The following is a 17,621-nucleotide window of genomic DNA, read 5'->3' as shown; positions in this document are numbered from 1 at the left end:
ATGGGGTTTGAATGCGATACCCTTCCAATTATACAAGTACCCCCACAATACCTGATTATGGGTAGGGCTTAACTAGAAACTTGTGTATTTTAGTATGGGTTCCCTCTAAACAAGCATCATAGGGGTTACGCCGAGGCTGCCTCCGTATATGAGAAATGATGTGAATATGAGGTGAATGTACGACCCAAGCCCTGTGCGGTTCCCGGGTTAACAGGTTGGTTTTCACTGGGAGGCCAAGCTCATGGGGAGAGGTGCCTATACTAGGACATATAAGTGAAAGGTTAAGGTTGATGATCCGCGTACTGAGTTACGATGATTCGGGGTTATCCTCGACGGATGAAATCAAAAGTTGTGGCACAAGAGTACAACCTCTGCAGAGTGTTAAACCTATTCGAATAGCCGTGTCCGCGGTTATGGACGGTTGGAAAGTCCATACTATCTCCGTTATCGGAACCTTGAAATGATGAATTTGACTGATGACTTGATTTGGATCCCAAATGAATTGTGGGAATGACACTAATGTTCCCACTTGAGTTAGTCTAGCAAATGATGGGTTTTTACTAAATGTTTATCAAATTAAAACTTGGCTTTATGCAAATAAACCTAGATCTTAGCACCCCTTACTACACTTAGTATGTTTTACCTTAGTATTAGTTTGCGAGTACCTTAAAGTACTCATGGCTTTGCCCTGGCTATTCAAATGCCAGACTTTGAAGAGGAGCAACAGTATCAGGATGACGGACAACAGGACGTCTACGATAACTAGGATCGTCTTCTAACGTCAAGCGTTGCCTGTGGAATAGATAGTCCACTCCTACTACGCTTCCGCTACTTATTTGTGATGTTGAACAATCTATTTGTGTAATATTGGATCATGTGATCCCTTGTTGTAAGACATTATGTGTTGTAATAAATGATGACTCTGAACTACTTACTATTATGTCTCGCAAAAACAATCTTCCTGGGATTGCGATGTATGATGTAATAGGGCATCCGGACTTAAAAATTCGGGTGTTGACACAGTGGTACGCTGGGTCATCACAGCTGGTATCAGAGCAAATGCTTTGACCCTAGGATTAAAACCCTTTAAAGGAGACCTATAGGTTTGGTAGTGTCTATAGGAGGTATCTTAGCTAATACAACTCTGTTAAGACCACTATGCTAAGTCAACTATGCTAAACCAACTATTATTTTGACTTGAGATGGGTATTCACTTAAGAATAATCCTGACACACTTGAGTTAATATTTCGTATCTATTTTTCTTGAGTACAGTTGATTAGTTATCTTGCTTCATTCCAAATAATTAGAACACCATTGGAGTTTAAGATAATGGGTGGTAGTAGACCACAGTTGGTATACAACACATGGTAGTCCAAAGAGAGGATACAACCATAAGAAAGATATCCTATTGGAAGATGTATACCAAGTTATGTTATAGTTAAGTAAGAGTCATTTAAAATGTCAAATGACTGATGTTAAGTAAGGGAGATAAGTTATATAAGGTAGTATATACCTATGATGAGTCAATCATAGGAGGTAAGGAAGAGTGATAGGAGTATTTAAGTCTACTTTTCATGGTAAAGTTGGTAATCATATATGATTCACTTGAGAATCATGATGTGAGAGAGTAGAACATCATAAGTGAGTTAACAGAAGTATGATGAGGAGTAGGATTTAAGGAATAGTTCGAAAGCTTAGGCCTTAAAATCCTAATAACTGTACCAAGTATGCTGGAACCATAGTCCTTAGTTTAAAGAAGGCTTATTGAGAGCATGTCACATAGAGAAATCATAGAGTTATAGGTGGTATATTCTAAACAACCATGTGTTTAAAGTAGACATGTTAGAACTAATGTATTATAGGAAGTATTCCTCAATAGCACATATATATGGTATCCTATTTTGTTAGTACTTCCAAAGAAAAACTAGGTTAACTTCAACTATCCCAGGCCAATTTGTTTCAAGTTTGTCTCATTGCAAATGTGCAATTAAGATAAATGTTGAGACAAATAGTAGAAATTCACGTATTTGTGCTAAGTATCACGTCCTAAACCTATCTTATGTGGTGTTATATACTGCACATCTGAGCCTGATGTCTAGGGATGTCTTACCCAATTACTATCTTCAGGCATATAAGGATGTGTATTATAAGCACAAAGCTGGATTTTCTTGGGTTTTATTGGATTTTCATTGTTTGACTAGATCCATACATGAAGTTTGACTTTGATATGCCAATGCATGTTGCAATATCAACTTCTTACTTGATGTTATAGGTCTAGAGGGTAAAGGTATTCGTGTGAGGAAGTGACGAATTCTGAAGATTTTGAAGACAAGATGAAGGTTCATTAGAAGAAGGAAGTAAATTGTGGGAAACAACCACAACAATCTGAAGGTAGGATTAATGAAAACTCACTTTTATCCTTAATTAAGGAGTACTTCAACATGGAAGTATCATGAAAGTGAGAAAAATAGTGAATATGGAGCAGTAGAAGTAGAGCCGTATTCATTATGGAAGAAGGGAATGCAAGTGAAGTCACTTACAATACTATTTTCATAGTGTCAACAAGTGGTTATCTTGCAAAACAAACCCTAGAAGAAGGAAAATAGACAAGTGAAGTCGTAGCTGGTATAATAAGACCACAACTGATATAGGATAATTATGAAGAGAAAGTATGTGAAGTAAGGTATATCTTAACTAAAACTGTAAAAGTAGCCACAGCTGGTAGGTAGATATTGACTAGAACCATAACATAGCCATAGCTGGTATCCAATAAGCCACATCTGGTACTAGGTAGTCTGCAACTGGTACCAGATAACCCACCGCCTGAACATTTCTATACCCTAAAAGAAAGGGGGATTCCGCAGCTAGTATTTCACAGCTGGTATCTCGTGGTTGGTAAATATTTAGTCGGAGGATTCATAATGGATATCCACAATTGTGTGGATACACCACAAAGAATTCTTCGTGAGACTTTAGAAAAGTACAAACTATAAGCCAGACCAAGACTAATCTTCTAACCCTTGGAGTTTAATGATTAGAAGAAAGTAAGTTTGAAGATCATTAGTAAACTCCAAGGGGGAGAGGAAGATGAAGGAGAAGTATTAAAATATGATATTTGGAGTATGATGGACCAAGAAGAAGGTCTGAACTGAGAGGTAGTCCGATCCTATTTTTATAAGGTTGTTGGGAAGTACCCATATAAAAGTACTCTCAGGAGGTTGTCAGACCAGAAGCCGAGGTTCATATCTCGAAGAAGTAAGGGTTAGACCCTCACTTGAGTGGGTAATTACTAATTACTCAGAAGTAAGAGAACTCAAGTAAGTCTAAGATAATAACGTTGGATGAAGAAGATGCCGGAAGACAATCAAGGCTTAAGAAGGCTTAAAGAAGAAGGGTTTGACCATACTAAAACTAATAATTATTAGAAAGATTCCTTTCATGGAACCTAAAGAAACCAAAAGGAAGATAACTAGTACAAACTAGAAGCCATGATTGGATGGACTAAATGAGTCTAATCCATTCGTAGGACTAAACACCAGGACTATGCCTATTGTAAATACCTTACAAAGTACCATTACTTTCGTTATGGTAGTAAGGGACAACAATACCTTACCTTAAACAAATCCTTTAGACTTAAGGTTTGGGCACCGCAGTTGGATTATCGCAGCTGGTAGAACCAAGCTTTGAGTACCCAAATAGGAAGATGTCACCACAACCATTAGTAAAGTCCATTAGCATAAGAAGATGTCCTAATCCAAGAATCTTTGGAGAGTAAGCCTATAAGCTTAGAGTGTTGGAAGAAATCATAGAATTGAAGAAAGTATCAGTGCCAGACATCAGAAGACTTCAGGAAGGATCTGGACAAGGGATATATCCAATTATATCTAATGAGATCACCATGGAGTTGAAAGGATGGTGATCTGTTCAAGACATTTCAACATTCCGAAACATGAGAGCGTTCGAACTTCGGGACGAAGTTCAGTTTAAGGGGGAGAGGCTGTAATATCCCAGGTTTAGAGGCAATAAAATGAGAGAACACCAAAGTGTGCATTGCATTCATGATAGAAAATCCGGGGAATTTTCGCGCTTTCAAATAAAACTTACCACGAGTAATCGAAGTTTCACTTGACTTGCTGGAATTGAAGTAGATCATCAAGTCAAGCGCTATAAACTTCACTGTGATCTTTGCTAAAACCTTATTTTGGGTAGAAATGATTTGATCTATGTATTATATCAAATGGAATTAGATTTACAACAACACATTCTTTAATAATCAAAACCTAACTTATTAACACTTGAAAGTTAGCAACTACCTTTGTGTGTAAATTAATTCACTTATAAATAAGTTAAACCATAGGGTCTAAAGTGCATAAAAGCCACACATTCTTACTTAAATCATAACTTATTAAGTATATGGAATATCATAAAACTAAATCCATTTACATTACGATTCATAGTTCAAACTATTTGAATAAAACTAACTATGAGTATTTTGAAACTCATATGACCATGCCTTGGTGAAATCAAACCCAACTATCCAAAATTGAGGAATAACCTTCAACCTTGATCTTTTGATCAATAATATAATATAAATCTAATCCAATATGATCTAGTGACTCATCCACAATAATAAAACTATCCACAAGATATTTAGTAACAAATGCCACTTGGCTATCCAAAAATAAATCATATGAGAGGATAATGATCTTGCCACATGGGATGAAAATATCTACATGACTTGCATCCCAAGCCTTGCCACCTCATGCTCAAAGGATTGCTATGGATGAGGGCATGACAACCAAGCACCTTACTCATCAAACCAACACAAGAGTCACCACCTATGTGTCATGATACTAGAGCTTGCCCAAGCCTATAAATAGAGCCACACCCTTCATCTATTTGATCATCAAGTACCATCATACATGGGAACAAACACATAGAGCCACTCCATGCATTAGCTAGGATCAAGATGAAGAAGCTAGGAGGTGGAGGCATACCACAAGATGCAGGTTTATCAGATTTCCGGAAGAACAAGCTACAGAAGATACCAAGGTAGAATTCCTAGGCAAACCATATATGTAGAGGATCATATCATCATCTCTTGAGTAGGACCTTAGGATATTCCAAGACATTGAGAAGTGAGAGAAGTTATAATACTAACCATAGCCATGTTCATACAAGAATATTAGAGAAGTACTAATCCTAGTGTTCAAGTCAATATTTGATCTTGGAGGTGAGAACCCTATTCCTATAGCAATACCTTAGGAAACCAATTCCATAATCATCACAACTTAGTATTAATTATAAACCCTAAGAATCTAGGATGAGTGTGATGAGAGGAATACTAAATTGGGATTAGTGAGGAATGAGTGGATCTTGTCTAATGCATAATCATAACTTGTAGATATAGATGATAAGTTAAACCATATGATTAATAGATCTCATCTATCACATAAAATAATAAGTATATCACTAGTAGTCAACCCCAGACCAATCCTCATGCCTTGTATGGAGGAGTAACCCTAGCTAGCCAATAAAACATAATCAAAGCTTATACTTATACCCAATTCTGGCTTGTGTATCCTATGGGTAATCCCAAATAAAAACCCTAGACCACATTTGAATCCAAGTACCACTTGGGATCATGAAAAGAACACTGCCATGCCTCATGCCTACTTATATTGCAATTTAATGAAGAGTATGCAAAATCCTAAACCCTTTCACATAGGATCCACCCCACATAAAATGATATGCCATAACTTGTGTATCATGGATCACAAGTATAATCCAAGCTAGAAGTGCTAAGCAAGAATCATAATCATAAATTTATCCAACCATTTTCTTAAACCCTTAGAAGTAATCCTCCACATAAAATCATGAACCAATTCTATTCTCCTTTCCAATTGTTAAACCCTAGTCATACCTAAGTTATATGTGAATAATCAATATGGTTAAGTACTTGCAAGATAAAATATGTTCACCATACACATGTTCTACATTCCAAATTATTTAAATAGGTTTGATTCCTAAATTAAATAAGAGTTGAGATGAACTCTAAAATAATATCTATTTGAATTTTAACTTGTGCTTCATAAGAACTAAAATGAATCAATTATAAAATGGTTGTTTACAAACAAAACAATACAGTGAGAAACAGTATCAAATTGTTGATATTCAAATAATTTAGAACCTGCAAAACAAAACAGAATTCAATTTGAATTCAAACCAGTAAATAAAAACAAAATAGAAAAAACAGAAAATATAAAATAGAAATTGAAAAGAGAAAAGAGAGGGAACTTATCTGTCCAGGCCATCGACAGTCCAGCAGCAGCCCAATACCCACACCAACTCCACGGCCCAGTCCAGCCCACGACCTCGTACCGCTTCGTCGCTGGCGTGAAACAAAACGAGGGCGTCGTCTTCCTCCACGGCATCGACAGCACACCGAGACGCCCTGGCCACCTCACCGTTGGAGATAGGGACGACCCTGGACGTCGCCAGGAATCTCAGAACCGCTCCCAACTCTTCTCGCGTCCGAGCCTATCTAGAAACATTTTGATTCGTTCTCGTTTGCAGTATCAATGTCACCGCCACATCTCGGCCATCGCCGGCGGTGAACTTACCAATTTGACCTCGCCGAGCTTTATAAATAGGCCCAGAGCTTCTCCAGGAAACCCTAGTACCTCGCCGCCCATCCATTTCTTCCCAGAACCTCTATATCTCTCATATTCTTCCACGTACTGTCGCCGGCGTCGATGACGAACTCGAAGGTACAAGCCATCCCGGAGCCCATGGCGTGGCTCAGTCGACGCGCCTGGCCGCGTAGATCACCCTGGAGGAGCAGAGCATCAAGGGGAGCCAAGTTGAGGAGGAATTTCGGCGTTCCCTTTCCCTCGGGTTCACCGGGAAATCACCAATCGTCGTCGTCTCCGTCAACAACCGCCGGAGCCAACCACACCATCATGTTCACGGTGAGCTTCCGCGTCGGTAGAGCATACTCTCGCTTCCTAGAACCATCTCTAGCTCGCAATCGATATTTGGCCGAAGTCCGCCGCTGCAGACATGTTCACCGGCGATGCTCCGGTGACCATTGGGTGGTGGCGTTCATGCTCGTTTGCTCAGCATCGTGTACTGGTTCGAACGCACCTAGTTAGGATGTCTCTGGAGGTCTCTAGCCGTCGTTCCGTTGCTCGCCGGAGCGTCACCGGCGTTCTCTCCGGCGAGAGTGACGTGTCACCGGCTCTGTTGACTGGTCGTTGCCCGCGTGTCAATTGACTCAGTCAACAGGCCCACCTGTCTGTGTCTGTGGGTAAAACGAACCGGTATGTTTAGTAATTAGCATTTGAATTAAAAACCAGTAAATAGTTAAAACTTTGCAAAAACATAGAAAATTCATATTAACTCAGAAAAATATGAATAATATATCAAAATGTTCACAAAAATAAACTCTATTCAAATAAAATATAAAATAAAAATGTGTGTCAAAATAAAAATTCACTTATTTTTAATTTTGTTAATTATGCCTTTTCAATTGTTTCAAATCCAATTTGAATTCAATAAATAGTTAGGTTTCAAAATTTAATACTATCTATTCAGTAAGTAAATAAAATGTTAAGATTAAATTTCTTGATCATATTTTCATCAATTAAAATATTAGTGGTAATTCAGAAACCCAAATTTGCAAATTATCATTTACCATTTTCTTTAAATAGTAATAACTCAAGAAAATATTATAAGCCAATATTATTTTGGTAGCCCAACAATTGTTTACTTAAATATCTTTAGTTAACAAGTTAATTATTTTAAAACCTAATAACAATTGTTAAACCCTAATTTTTAATTAAACCTAAATAGGAGTTACCCTAACTATTAATTCTTGTGAAAATTAATAAAATGCTAAAACCATCATTATTATTGTTGCAAAGTAATTAGTGACCACAACTATATTGCCAATTATCATTTTAAGAGTTGAACCATAATCTAGAAACCCTAGTTCTAATATAAGTAAGACCTTGAACCTATTATTTTATGTGTTCATCATAAATTGTTTCAATTCTAAAACCCTAGGGGTTTAGCCCATGTGATCATATAAGCTTCACTTATACATATAAAACCCTAGTAAGAAACAAATGCATGCATGTTTATGATCCACTAGCATAAACCAAGTCACATGAGATTATCATTTCATGTCCATATTCTTAGTTAAAACCTATATGATTCACTAGTGCCACCTAAGTATACACCCTAACTTGTTAATATGTTAGCACCATTAATACTCATACTTAGTATCACACCATTAGAACCAACCTCAACCATCAAACCCTAGTAGAACCATAAGGTGAACCCTAGTACCAACCTTGGGTAGTAATTCACAACACATGCTCCTATTCCACTAAACCCTACTTAGGAAATGATAAGCCACTTAGTTTAGGAACCATTAGAGAGTATTTAGTAAAGAAAATGTGAAGCCATAGTAAACTCTAATAGCAAACCTATGGAACCATCTTAATAACCATCCTTTGAAATGATGTATAGGAGAAACCATAGCAATAAATCTACCAATACTTGCTATATAGAAATCCATTCCAAGTTAAGAACCAACTAGTTTCTATTAGTGAAATTAAATGAAACCAATAGTAAACCCTAGAGTTACATAGCTCCTATGTATATTAGTTCATATTCTTATTGAACCTGTTCTTCAAAAGTTATTCTTTTGAAGTACAAATGTCAATCAAACCTTAGAAGCCCTAATCTTTCTTTGAAATACTTATTATCACTTAAACAACATGTTCTTCAAAAGTTATTCTTTTGAAGTATAGTATAAGTAATCATCAACCATGTTCTGTAGAACTTAAAATTAACAACTGTTCTTTACCTATTATTCCACCATTATTCTTTATGTGTATGATTGTTATGATGTCTTATATCCCTTGATTATGATGCTTATAATATAACCAAACCTTAATAAGAACCTTGTTTGAGAACCATTCTAAAAGTGCAACCAATCCTAAGGAAATCTTTACAACTCATACATCCTAAATCATCGAGGTTAGGTTACGCTCGGGACGATTGCATCTCATACTATGCATTATAGCATTTTTGCTAGTTCTTTAAACATTGTCCTTACCGGACGATGATGGTATTTCAGCATTTGGAGTTCTCATGTATAGAAGCTTTTGCCTGCATAATCTTGCAGTCAAGAAAGGCAAGTTCATCGCTTGTTCATGTCATTTGATTATTTGTATCAAACTATATGCAAAGTACTATACTTATCACTCATGCATTGAAAAGCAAAGTATTATTTTACAATTATGAATATGACTATGTGGTGGGCAATGGAACCATGGTATGTGTTGATATGGTGGAGGTTCCATTGCATGGGTACTACTCATCTAGGACTAAGTACCAATGCCGTCCGAGTGATTCTAGCGCCGTACGTATCGCGTTGACCATAAGATCTATAATGGCTGCGGGAAGTCGGTTGTATCTTTTCCCTTACGCACGCCAACGGATTGGTAGAGCCGCGGGGTGTTGGAGGCACTGCCGTAGGTTGGGATAGCCTTTTAAATCCCCATCCGTGTGTGATGTCGGGCTCTACGATCTATGATGGATTGTCCAAAGTGCACCGTGAGTAAAGCCGTATTATCGGGAGAAGTCTACTGGGGGTGTACGGGTGGACAAAAGGGTGGGTTTGCAGGGTCGCGGAGAAGGCAGTGATTGGCTTGGATCTTACACCTGGCCCCACACCAAGGAAGTGTGGACGAGAAACTCGTCTCGGCAAGGCATCAAGGATAAGTTCTCTTATGGGAAAAGTAACGCACCTCTGCAGAGGATACTCGAATTGTGATCTGTCACTCCCTGTTCCGGGAAGGGAACTGCGAACGCGGCGGAAAGGAACTCCACGAAGTTCTGTTCAACCCGTGAAGACCGACGGGCATAGTTTTTAGAATAAAATAAACCTTTTGAAGAAATGTTTATGAAAACTTGCATTGGCCTATGACTTTCTGGTCTATGGCTGTAGCTAGTGCATGATACACCTATTTCCTAATATGAACTTGCTGAGTACGCTCGTACTCATTCTATCCCATTTGAACCCCCTTCTTAGATCAAGGCACCGAAGGAGAAACTACCGTGGAACTCGAAGACAAAGGAGTCAACTGCAACAAGATGAAGAATCCAATCAAAGAAGTCAATGGAGTCAATTTCTGCATCAGCTAGAGTGGAAACTTAGACTAGTAATAGAAGGGAACCTTTCCCTAATCATAGCACCTAAGTAGCTAGATTTCTATAGCAAGCCAAGTAGCTCTTGAACTTGAGTTAACAATAAGATAGACTACGAGTCGTTCTTCTGGAGCTTTATTTGAAGTTTTACCTCACTGTAAAGTAGGAGGTTGTGTTGATCTTATGTAAACAACTCATGTGTACTTCTATAGACATACCTTGGACTCGCATATGTTTCTGTTGTACCACTCTGAGAGATGTAATATGAGTGGAACGGTGTTTCACTTGTGTTATGTCAACGACTTGTGTACTACACCATGCAGTGGTACGCTGGGTCATCACAGGTGACACGTCGGTTGTAGGTCTAGGCTCCCGCCTAGATCCGACTCCCTTGTGGCCGCCGGTCGTCCGTAGGTGCATGGGGAAGCGGCGTGGTTCACACTGTCGGCCTCGCTGTGGCATCGTGATGGCTATCTTGCTAGGTGTGGAGACTAGCGGGCCGTTGTGAGCACGTGGTTCATGCGTAGGCTTGCCTCCTCTTCCGCCGGAGGGGGTCAGCCGACAAGCGGCGGCATGGGGGCGTTGTCTCGCCAGAATAATGACGGCGGTCCTATGGTTCCTCTTGCACCTAGACGCAGATCTGTTTGATGCTTGTCCTCTTTGATTTGACCAAACTATTGAGTTTCGGCAGGCTCCGCCGGCCCGAACTCCATTGGGCACATCATGCCTGTAGTTTGCTGGATCGGATGGGATCTAGTTGACGCACCTATGTTTTTTTCCAACCGTTTGGTTTTAGGAGAGAGCGACGTGAAGCTCTGCTATATGCCCCAATCTTGGGACATGTTTCGTTTCATGGTTAATTTAGAGGCGGAGAATGTCATGGAAGCCGAGAGCTTAGGTCTAATGGCGATTCAAGTCATTGCAGCAATGAGGAATTTGCTTGGTGTTTCAGGACTCGTAGCAGCAATATGCAAATGGGGGCGACAACACATGAGAAGTTATTAGTCTGACCTTTTAGTGTGAAAATCTAAGGTCTGATTTTAATTGGTTGTGCCTTGTAATTTTCTTGTTGAGGATATTGTTTTGAGAGTGGGGATTATCTCTATGGTGAAACCTAAGATCTGTGATCGGACGATGATAACGATTGTGCACTGTTTCCGTTTGGAAGCGTCGCCTTTAGAAAATTTGAACTTCAGGTGTTATCTTAATGGTGGTTGTATTGCTGCTACAAGAAATAGAGCAGTGTAGCAGGACTTTTACTATTTTGCCTTTTTTTTTTGTTTTAAGGCCATGTGTATCGGAGTACCATTAGACTACTCACAATGAGAGTATCATAGGTAGTATCATGCATTTCATGCATGCATAATGCTTATGTGGCAGTGCAATTAAGGATGAGAGAGAGAGAGTACTAGTACTCCGTATCATAGGTAGATACTGTATCATAGCACATACTACTAGAAAAATTAATGTCAAGTAAATCTTGTACATATATTTGCATTGAGATTCTACAAATCAATTAATATATGAAGACTATGATACTAGTATATGATACCATGCATTATGGATATTGTAACATGTAGTAGTATCATACGCATGATACATCTATACAATACTATGCATTGTGACTAATCTTAAGGTAATGCGTCAGGCTAGAAACATGTAAAGCCTCTAATGTTTGGAAATTTTGGCCGTGTTCAGAATAGAAAACCGGTAATCCTACGCCTACGGAAAAGGGCTTACGGACAGTCTCGATCAGTGCCCTTGCAGGTTGCCACAAAGCCAGCTAGAGCCAGCTGCAAGTATACAATTGAAAAGAGATTCCACTTGCTGGTTGATAGCGTGCGTTTGTTTAAATATACTGTAATAGATACCACCAGTACGTAGTCCAAAAAGATGAACACATGCATGAACGTAACAATAATCAAATAATCAGGGCAGGAAATGGATTGCCGGCATACCATTTTTTAGTACGAGTAGATGATTGACGAATAATACTGAGCTCAGATCAAGCACAGGCTCAGTCCTCGGTAGATCTCATTTCTCACAGACATCGGTCGCGCGCCATGGATGGATCGGTGCGGTGCGAAGCAAACTACGTGCCGCTGACGCCGCTGAGCTTCCTGGAGCGCGCCGCGCTCGTGTACGGCGCGCGCACGGCCGTCGTCTTGGGCGACAGGGAGTACTCGTGGCGCGACACGCGGGACCGGTGCCTCGCCGGCGCGTCCGCGCTCGCGCGCCTCGGCGTCGGCCGCCGGGACGTGGTGGCGGTCCTGGCCGCGAACACGCCGGCCATGTACGAGCTGCACTTCAGCGTGCCCATGACCGGCGGCGTCCTGTGCACGCTCAACACCCGGCTCGACGCGGCCATGGTGTCCGTGCTCCTCAGCCACTCGGAGGCCAAGGTCTTCCTCGTCGAGTCGCAGTTCCTCGCCGTCGCCCGCGACGCCCTGGCGCTGCTCGCCGAAGACAAAGCCACCGTGCCTCTCCTCATCACGATTGACGCCGACGGCGATGGTAGCAGCGAGGGCGCGCCGGAGTACGAGGCCCTTCTGAGGAGCGCGCCGCGCGGCTTCGAGATCAGGTGGCCCGCCGACGAGTGCGACCCGATATCCCTGAACTACACGTCGGGGACCACATCGCGGCCCAAGGGCGTCATCTACAGCCACCGGGGCGCGTACCTCAACACGCTGGCCGCCGTGGTCTCCAACGAGATGCCGACCATGCCGGTGTACCTCTGGACCGTGCCCATGTTCCACTGCAACGGCTGGTGCATGGTGTGGGGCACGGCGGCGCAGGGCGGCACCAGCGTCTGCATGGCCGGGAGCTTGTCGCCCAAGGTCGTCTTCGAGAAGATCGTGCGCCACAGGGTGACCAACATGGGCGGCGCGCCCACGGTGCTCAGCATGCTCGTGAACGCGCCAGCGTCAGAGCAGAGGCCGCTGCCGGGCACGGTGCGCATCTCCACGGGCGGCGCGCCTCCGCCGCCGCACATCCTGGCCAAGATGGACGAGCTCGGGTTCAACGTCGTCCACGGGTACGGCCTCACCGAGACGTACGGTGCGGCGACGCTGTGCGTGTGGAAGCCGGAGTGGGACGCGCTACCGGCCGCCGAGCGCGCCCGGATCATGGCGCGGCAGGGCGTGCCTCAGTTGATGCTGGATGGCCTGGAGATCAAGGACCCGGTGACCATGGCGACCGTGCCATCCGACGGGCGCACCGTCGGCGAGGTCATGCTCCGCGGGAACACGGTGATGAGCGGGTACTACAAAGACGCGGCTGCCACGGCGGAGGCCATGCGCGGCGGGTGGCTGCGCTCAGGGGACCTCGCCGTGAGGCACCCGGACGGGTACATCCAGCTCAAGGACCGGTCCAAGGACATCATCATATCGGGCGGCGAGAACATCAGCTCCATCGAGGTGGAGTCGGCGCTGTTCGGCCACCCCGCCGTGCTGGACGCCGCCGTGGTCGCCAGGCCGGACGACCACTGGGGCGAGACGCCGTGCGCGTTCATCACGCTCAAGGACGGCGCCAATGCCACGGAAGCAGACATCATTGGATTCTGCCGGGAACGGCTGCCGCGCTACATGGCGCCCAGGACAGTGGTCTTCGCCGACTTGCCCAAGACATCGACGGGCAAGACGCAGAAGTATCTCCTCCGGGAGAAGGCCAGGGCCATGGGAAGCCTGCCTAAGCAGGGCACAAGCAAGCTGTAGCAAATACGTACACGCTTTCAGTTTCAGACTAGTACCTTGTATTGCATCTCAGATTTGTTGAGATGATGGCACCATCCTCTACACTAAGCTTGTGTTTAATCTCCTTTGACCACAGAATGAATGAAAGCTAAATCACGATTTCTTAGTTGATACTACTAGCATCAGCAAACACCAAAAACAGCTATGCTCCTGGGGCAACATCCCAAGTTTTCAGACCAGACGTACTATGCTTTTCCATGTACGTACCATTGCTGGGATTTTCTTTCGTTTAATTGAGCCATGCTAATTGAGCAGACTGATTCCCACGCAAAAGAGCTGATGACAGAGGATATCATATCAACATACACAAACGCTTGATCAGCAGCACAGTGATGTCGCTACATTAGGCGTTAAGTGCCGACGTAGCAAGACCGAACTCACTCGACATGGACGACCATGGTTCTATTCCATCGAGATAGGCTAATTAACCCCCTCTCAGCATTCTGCTCTTGGGGATGAAGCTCCCATCGTCATGCATCTCAGGTTCAGAGACAAGGGCATCGTTGTCGGTGAAACAGTAGGCAGGCGTCTGCCGTTCGACGTCCTCCAGCACTGCCCCTGGATCGAAGCTCATCACATACGCAGTACGGCCTGCAGGATCACGAAAAATGTTAGTGTTCTCCAAATTCAGGTTTGTAGCACTCCCAAAATTAATGGATTCTTAAAACCCCTAATCACACACGAGATTTAAAAAATATAGAGTGTAGTGTAGCTCCTTCATCAACGGGATAATAAATCACCAATGTAGCCATGTAGATGTAGGTATGTAGCTAAGTTCATCACAAGAATCAGCAGGATCAGGAGGGTTAATTACCGGTGTAGAAGACCCATTTGACGGGGCGCCCCGTGGCCACATCCTCGTAATAGGTGATGAAGTCGCCCTTGCTCCAGACGTAGCAGTCGAACCCGCCGACGGGGACGCGGCCGAGGTAGGCGGCGCCGGGGACGAGCCAGTCGGGCCTGAGGATGCCGACGCGCACCTGGACGGAGCGGCACGCGCGGCGCGCCGGGGTGTAGAAGAAGGAGGTGCCATTGTTCCACTCGGCGTTGTAGTAGGGCGCGTCGGCGGCGAGCTGGTAGCGGATGGCTTGCAGGTTCAGCCCGCCCGGCCAGTCGTACCAGAGGTCGTCGAGGGAGAGGTTGCCGTGGTAGTCCATGAGGAGCGTCGCGTGGAACTGCAGCGGCCATGGGGTTGGGGTTGGGTCGGGCGAGCCAGCGGCATCGTGCGGGTGCGGGGAGAGGAGGCAGAGGAGGAGGACGGCCACGAGAGGCAGAGGCGACATCTTCTTGTCGCGAGCTCGCGCAATGCCAGGCTAGCCGGCCACGGCTCACCGGTAATCTGAAGCTCTGAGCAACGAGGAGACGGCGCTGCTGCTAGCAACTGCATGCACTGTTAACTGGGGGCTGTGCTCCGGTGTCCCCCCCCCCCCCCCCCCCCCCCAGCGAACGACGTTCAGGTGGTAAACGTGTGTTTGGTTCGTGACCAGAAAATATGGATGATCCCATCTCAAAAGCCGAATATTTCTGAGAAAGGCTGGACCATATGATCCGTGAATTTCATGATAATCTCACTAGCCACCTGAGAATCCATGGCCGTCGACGCGACTCCGACACCTGCCACCGTCGTATGTGTTGCTCCCTAGCTCAGCGGCGGCCACCATGTAACGGCGAGCGGTGGGCTTGCTTTTCCACGTGGCTCCCCAGCTCGACATCGGCGGCCTCTAGGGCGCGGTAAGCGGCGGGTTTGATTTTCAACGTGGCTCCCTAGCTCGGCGGCGGCGGCCTTCATGGCGTGGCGAGCAACGAGCTTGCTACGTCTGCGCCACACCCAGTCGACAGAAACGGCCTCGCTAAATATGTGCGGGTAGTGACCTTGCTAGGCACGGGTAGGCGGCCGCCCGCTAGGTCCGGCCTGCACCACCGCAAAGGGAAAAGGACCCGTTAATTACATATTAACCGGTGTGTTAATGGCATATTTATCTTGTTCTATTAATCATTAATTAAACATATTTTACCCCATCCCATCCTGTACATGTTTGCCCATGAACCAAACACACATGTTAAGTCAACCCACGAAGGGGTATCAGCAGATCCTAGCCGTCTAAATAGAACAAAATTTAGAGGGGGGACACCGGAGCAATAGCCGTTAACTGGATCTGCAATTCTGGATAATCCGATGGACAGTAGTGTCATTTTTTTGTTTTTGGATTTCTGCCACCCAGTTTATGGGACCTAATAATAATGTATTATGTGGACCTAATATACTTGATGACTGAATTATGAGCGAGCATTGGAGACATCGTGATGGGTGGTTGAGCTCTTTCTAAACGATACGATTAAGTTACTCATTCGATAATCTCTCTTGCCAGTATGTCAAACTATCTTATAAACTAGTCAACTAAAACCGCGAGATTAGAAGAAATAAACCCTACTAAAAATAAACGTTTGCTTGCACATATTCAACTTGAGCTAGAAGATGAGAATTTTGACAATTTCAAGATCAAACACCTTTCTTAATTGTGTGCTTGCTTGGTGAAGTCCTATGGATCGCTCGCCCATACTCCACTACGGAAGAGATTTTCTTTAGGCATATCTTGACATATCTATGATCACACAATAGGCGGCAAGCTTTAAGTATATGATATCTTCTAGGGGTTGGATGTAATTGGTATCTCCGCGATATTAATATATGCTCTTTATCGAAAAGATGCTCATTTTGAACTTGTGTTTTGGCTTGATCAACCTCGATTCATTTCTTCTTTTTTCCTAGAGATGTTATCTCGAAGTTACATGAATGCTCGCTCTCACATGACCTTTGGATCACATCTTGGCCATCACTTGAACTTCATCACTTACTTCTTTCAATTTTAAAGCCAATATATGGTTCAAGTGGTTTGTTTATGGACAACACCTAGAAACAAAACTCAAACCAGTCATTAGTACATAGTAATTGTCATTAATTATCAAAACTTAAGGGCACTATGTACTTTTAACTTTTACATGTGTGCTAGTATTAGGTATTGTTTATATATATGTCAGGTTACTATACTATACGTCTAGATTAACGATTTTTGTTCTCCAGGTAAATGATGTTTTACTGTCTAGATTCGAGTTTAGACATATCTGAGATATTGTTTATGCAGAGGAGGGAGTAGCAGATTAACGATTTTTTTTCTCCAGGTGAAGGTGAAGAAAGATTTGATGTAGTTGTCACTGAATCTGTGTCATCGCATCAATTTGGTAGGCAGCGTACCGTGCTTATATGTCATCCGAAAATTACTAATTGAACCCATGGCTTAGTCCAGCCAAGTTTCTAATGCAGCGATGGCGGGATATTCATTTCGGCTCACGGGTGCGTATGAACCCACTATGTGAAAGCATATTTTAAAATATTAAAAAATTCTGAAACAAAATTGCACATGTACATTTGTACATTCTATATTGGCACACAAGTTTTCGGGGAAAAGTAACTTTTTTTATGTCCCATGTAAAAAAGACAAATTTTAATGTTCAAAACATGACTATTCACATGACTTTTTTTCTTATTTATATAGACCACATAAAATGTTCGTTTCCCCCGAAAACTTGTGTGCGAATATAGGATGTTCATATGTACACACGAAATTTTATCTCAGAATATTTTGACA

At 43.2% G+C, this 17,621-nt stretch overlaps 2 protein-coding genes across 2 annotated transcripts; one reads left to right on the top strand and one right to left on the bottom strand.

Annotated features, from left to right (window-relative positions):
- Positions 1-12,285: 12,285 nt before the first annotated feature.
- Positions 12,286-13,938, top strand: LOC124695300 (butanoate--CoA ligase AAE1-like). The gene has a single exon (XM_047228156.1). The coding sequence runs from the start codon at positions 12,286-12,288 to the stop codon at positions 13,933-13,935; it is 1,650 nt and encodes a 549-aa protein (XP_047084112.1). The 3' UTR covers positions 13,936-13,938.
- A 460-nt stretch (positions 13,939-14,398) lies between these two features.
- On the bottom strand, positions 14,399-15,257 carry LOC124695301 (uncharacterized protein At4g14100-like). Its single transcript, XM_047228157.1, has 2 exons — positions 14,789-15,257; positions 14,399-14,565 (listed from the first exon to the last, which is right to left on the bottom strand). The coding sequence occupies exons 1-2, from the start codon at positions 15,255-15,257 to the stop codon at positions 14,399-14,401; spliced, it is 636 nt and encodes a 211-aa protein (XP_047084113.1).
- Between the last annotated feature and the right edge of the window lie 2,364 nt (positions 15,258-17,621).

The sequence above is a fragment of the Lolium rigidum genome, chromosome 3 (assembly GCF_022539505.1).
Source record: "Lolium rigidum isolate FL_2022 chromosome 3, APGP_CSIRO_Lrig_0.1, whole genome shotgun sequence".
NCBI lineage: Eukaryota > Viridiplantae > Streptophyta > Magnoliopsida > Poales > Poaceae > Lolium > Lolium rigidum.
Note: the sequence above shows the minus strand (reverse complement) of the source record. Positions and strands in the feature narration are given on the sequence as shown.

Bases quoted from the DNA above. Each gene is read 5' to 3' on its own strand.
- LOC124695300 (XM_047228156.1), top strand. From the start codon at position 12,286: ATGGATGGATCGGTGCGGTGCGAAGCAAACTACGTGCCGCTGACGCCG.
- LOC124695301 (XM_047228157.1), bottom strand. From the start codon at position 15,257: ATGTCGCCTCTGCCTCTCGTGGCCGTCCTCCTCCTCTGCCTCCTCTCC. The intron at 14,566-14,788 runs GTAATTAACCCT...GTGATCCTGCAG, and splicing joins CAAATGGGTCTTCTACACCG to GCCGTACTGCGTATGTGATG.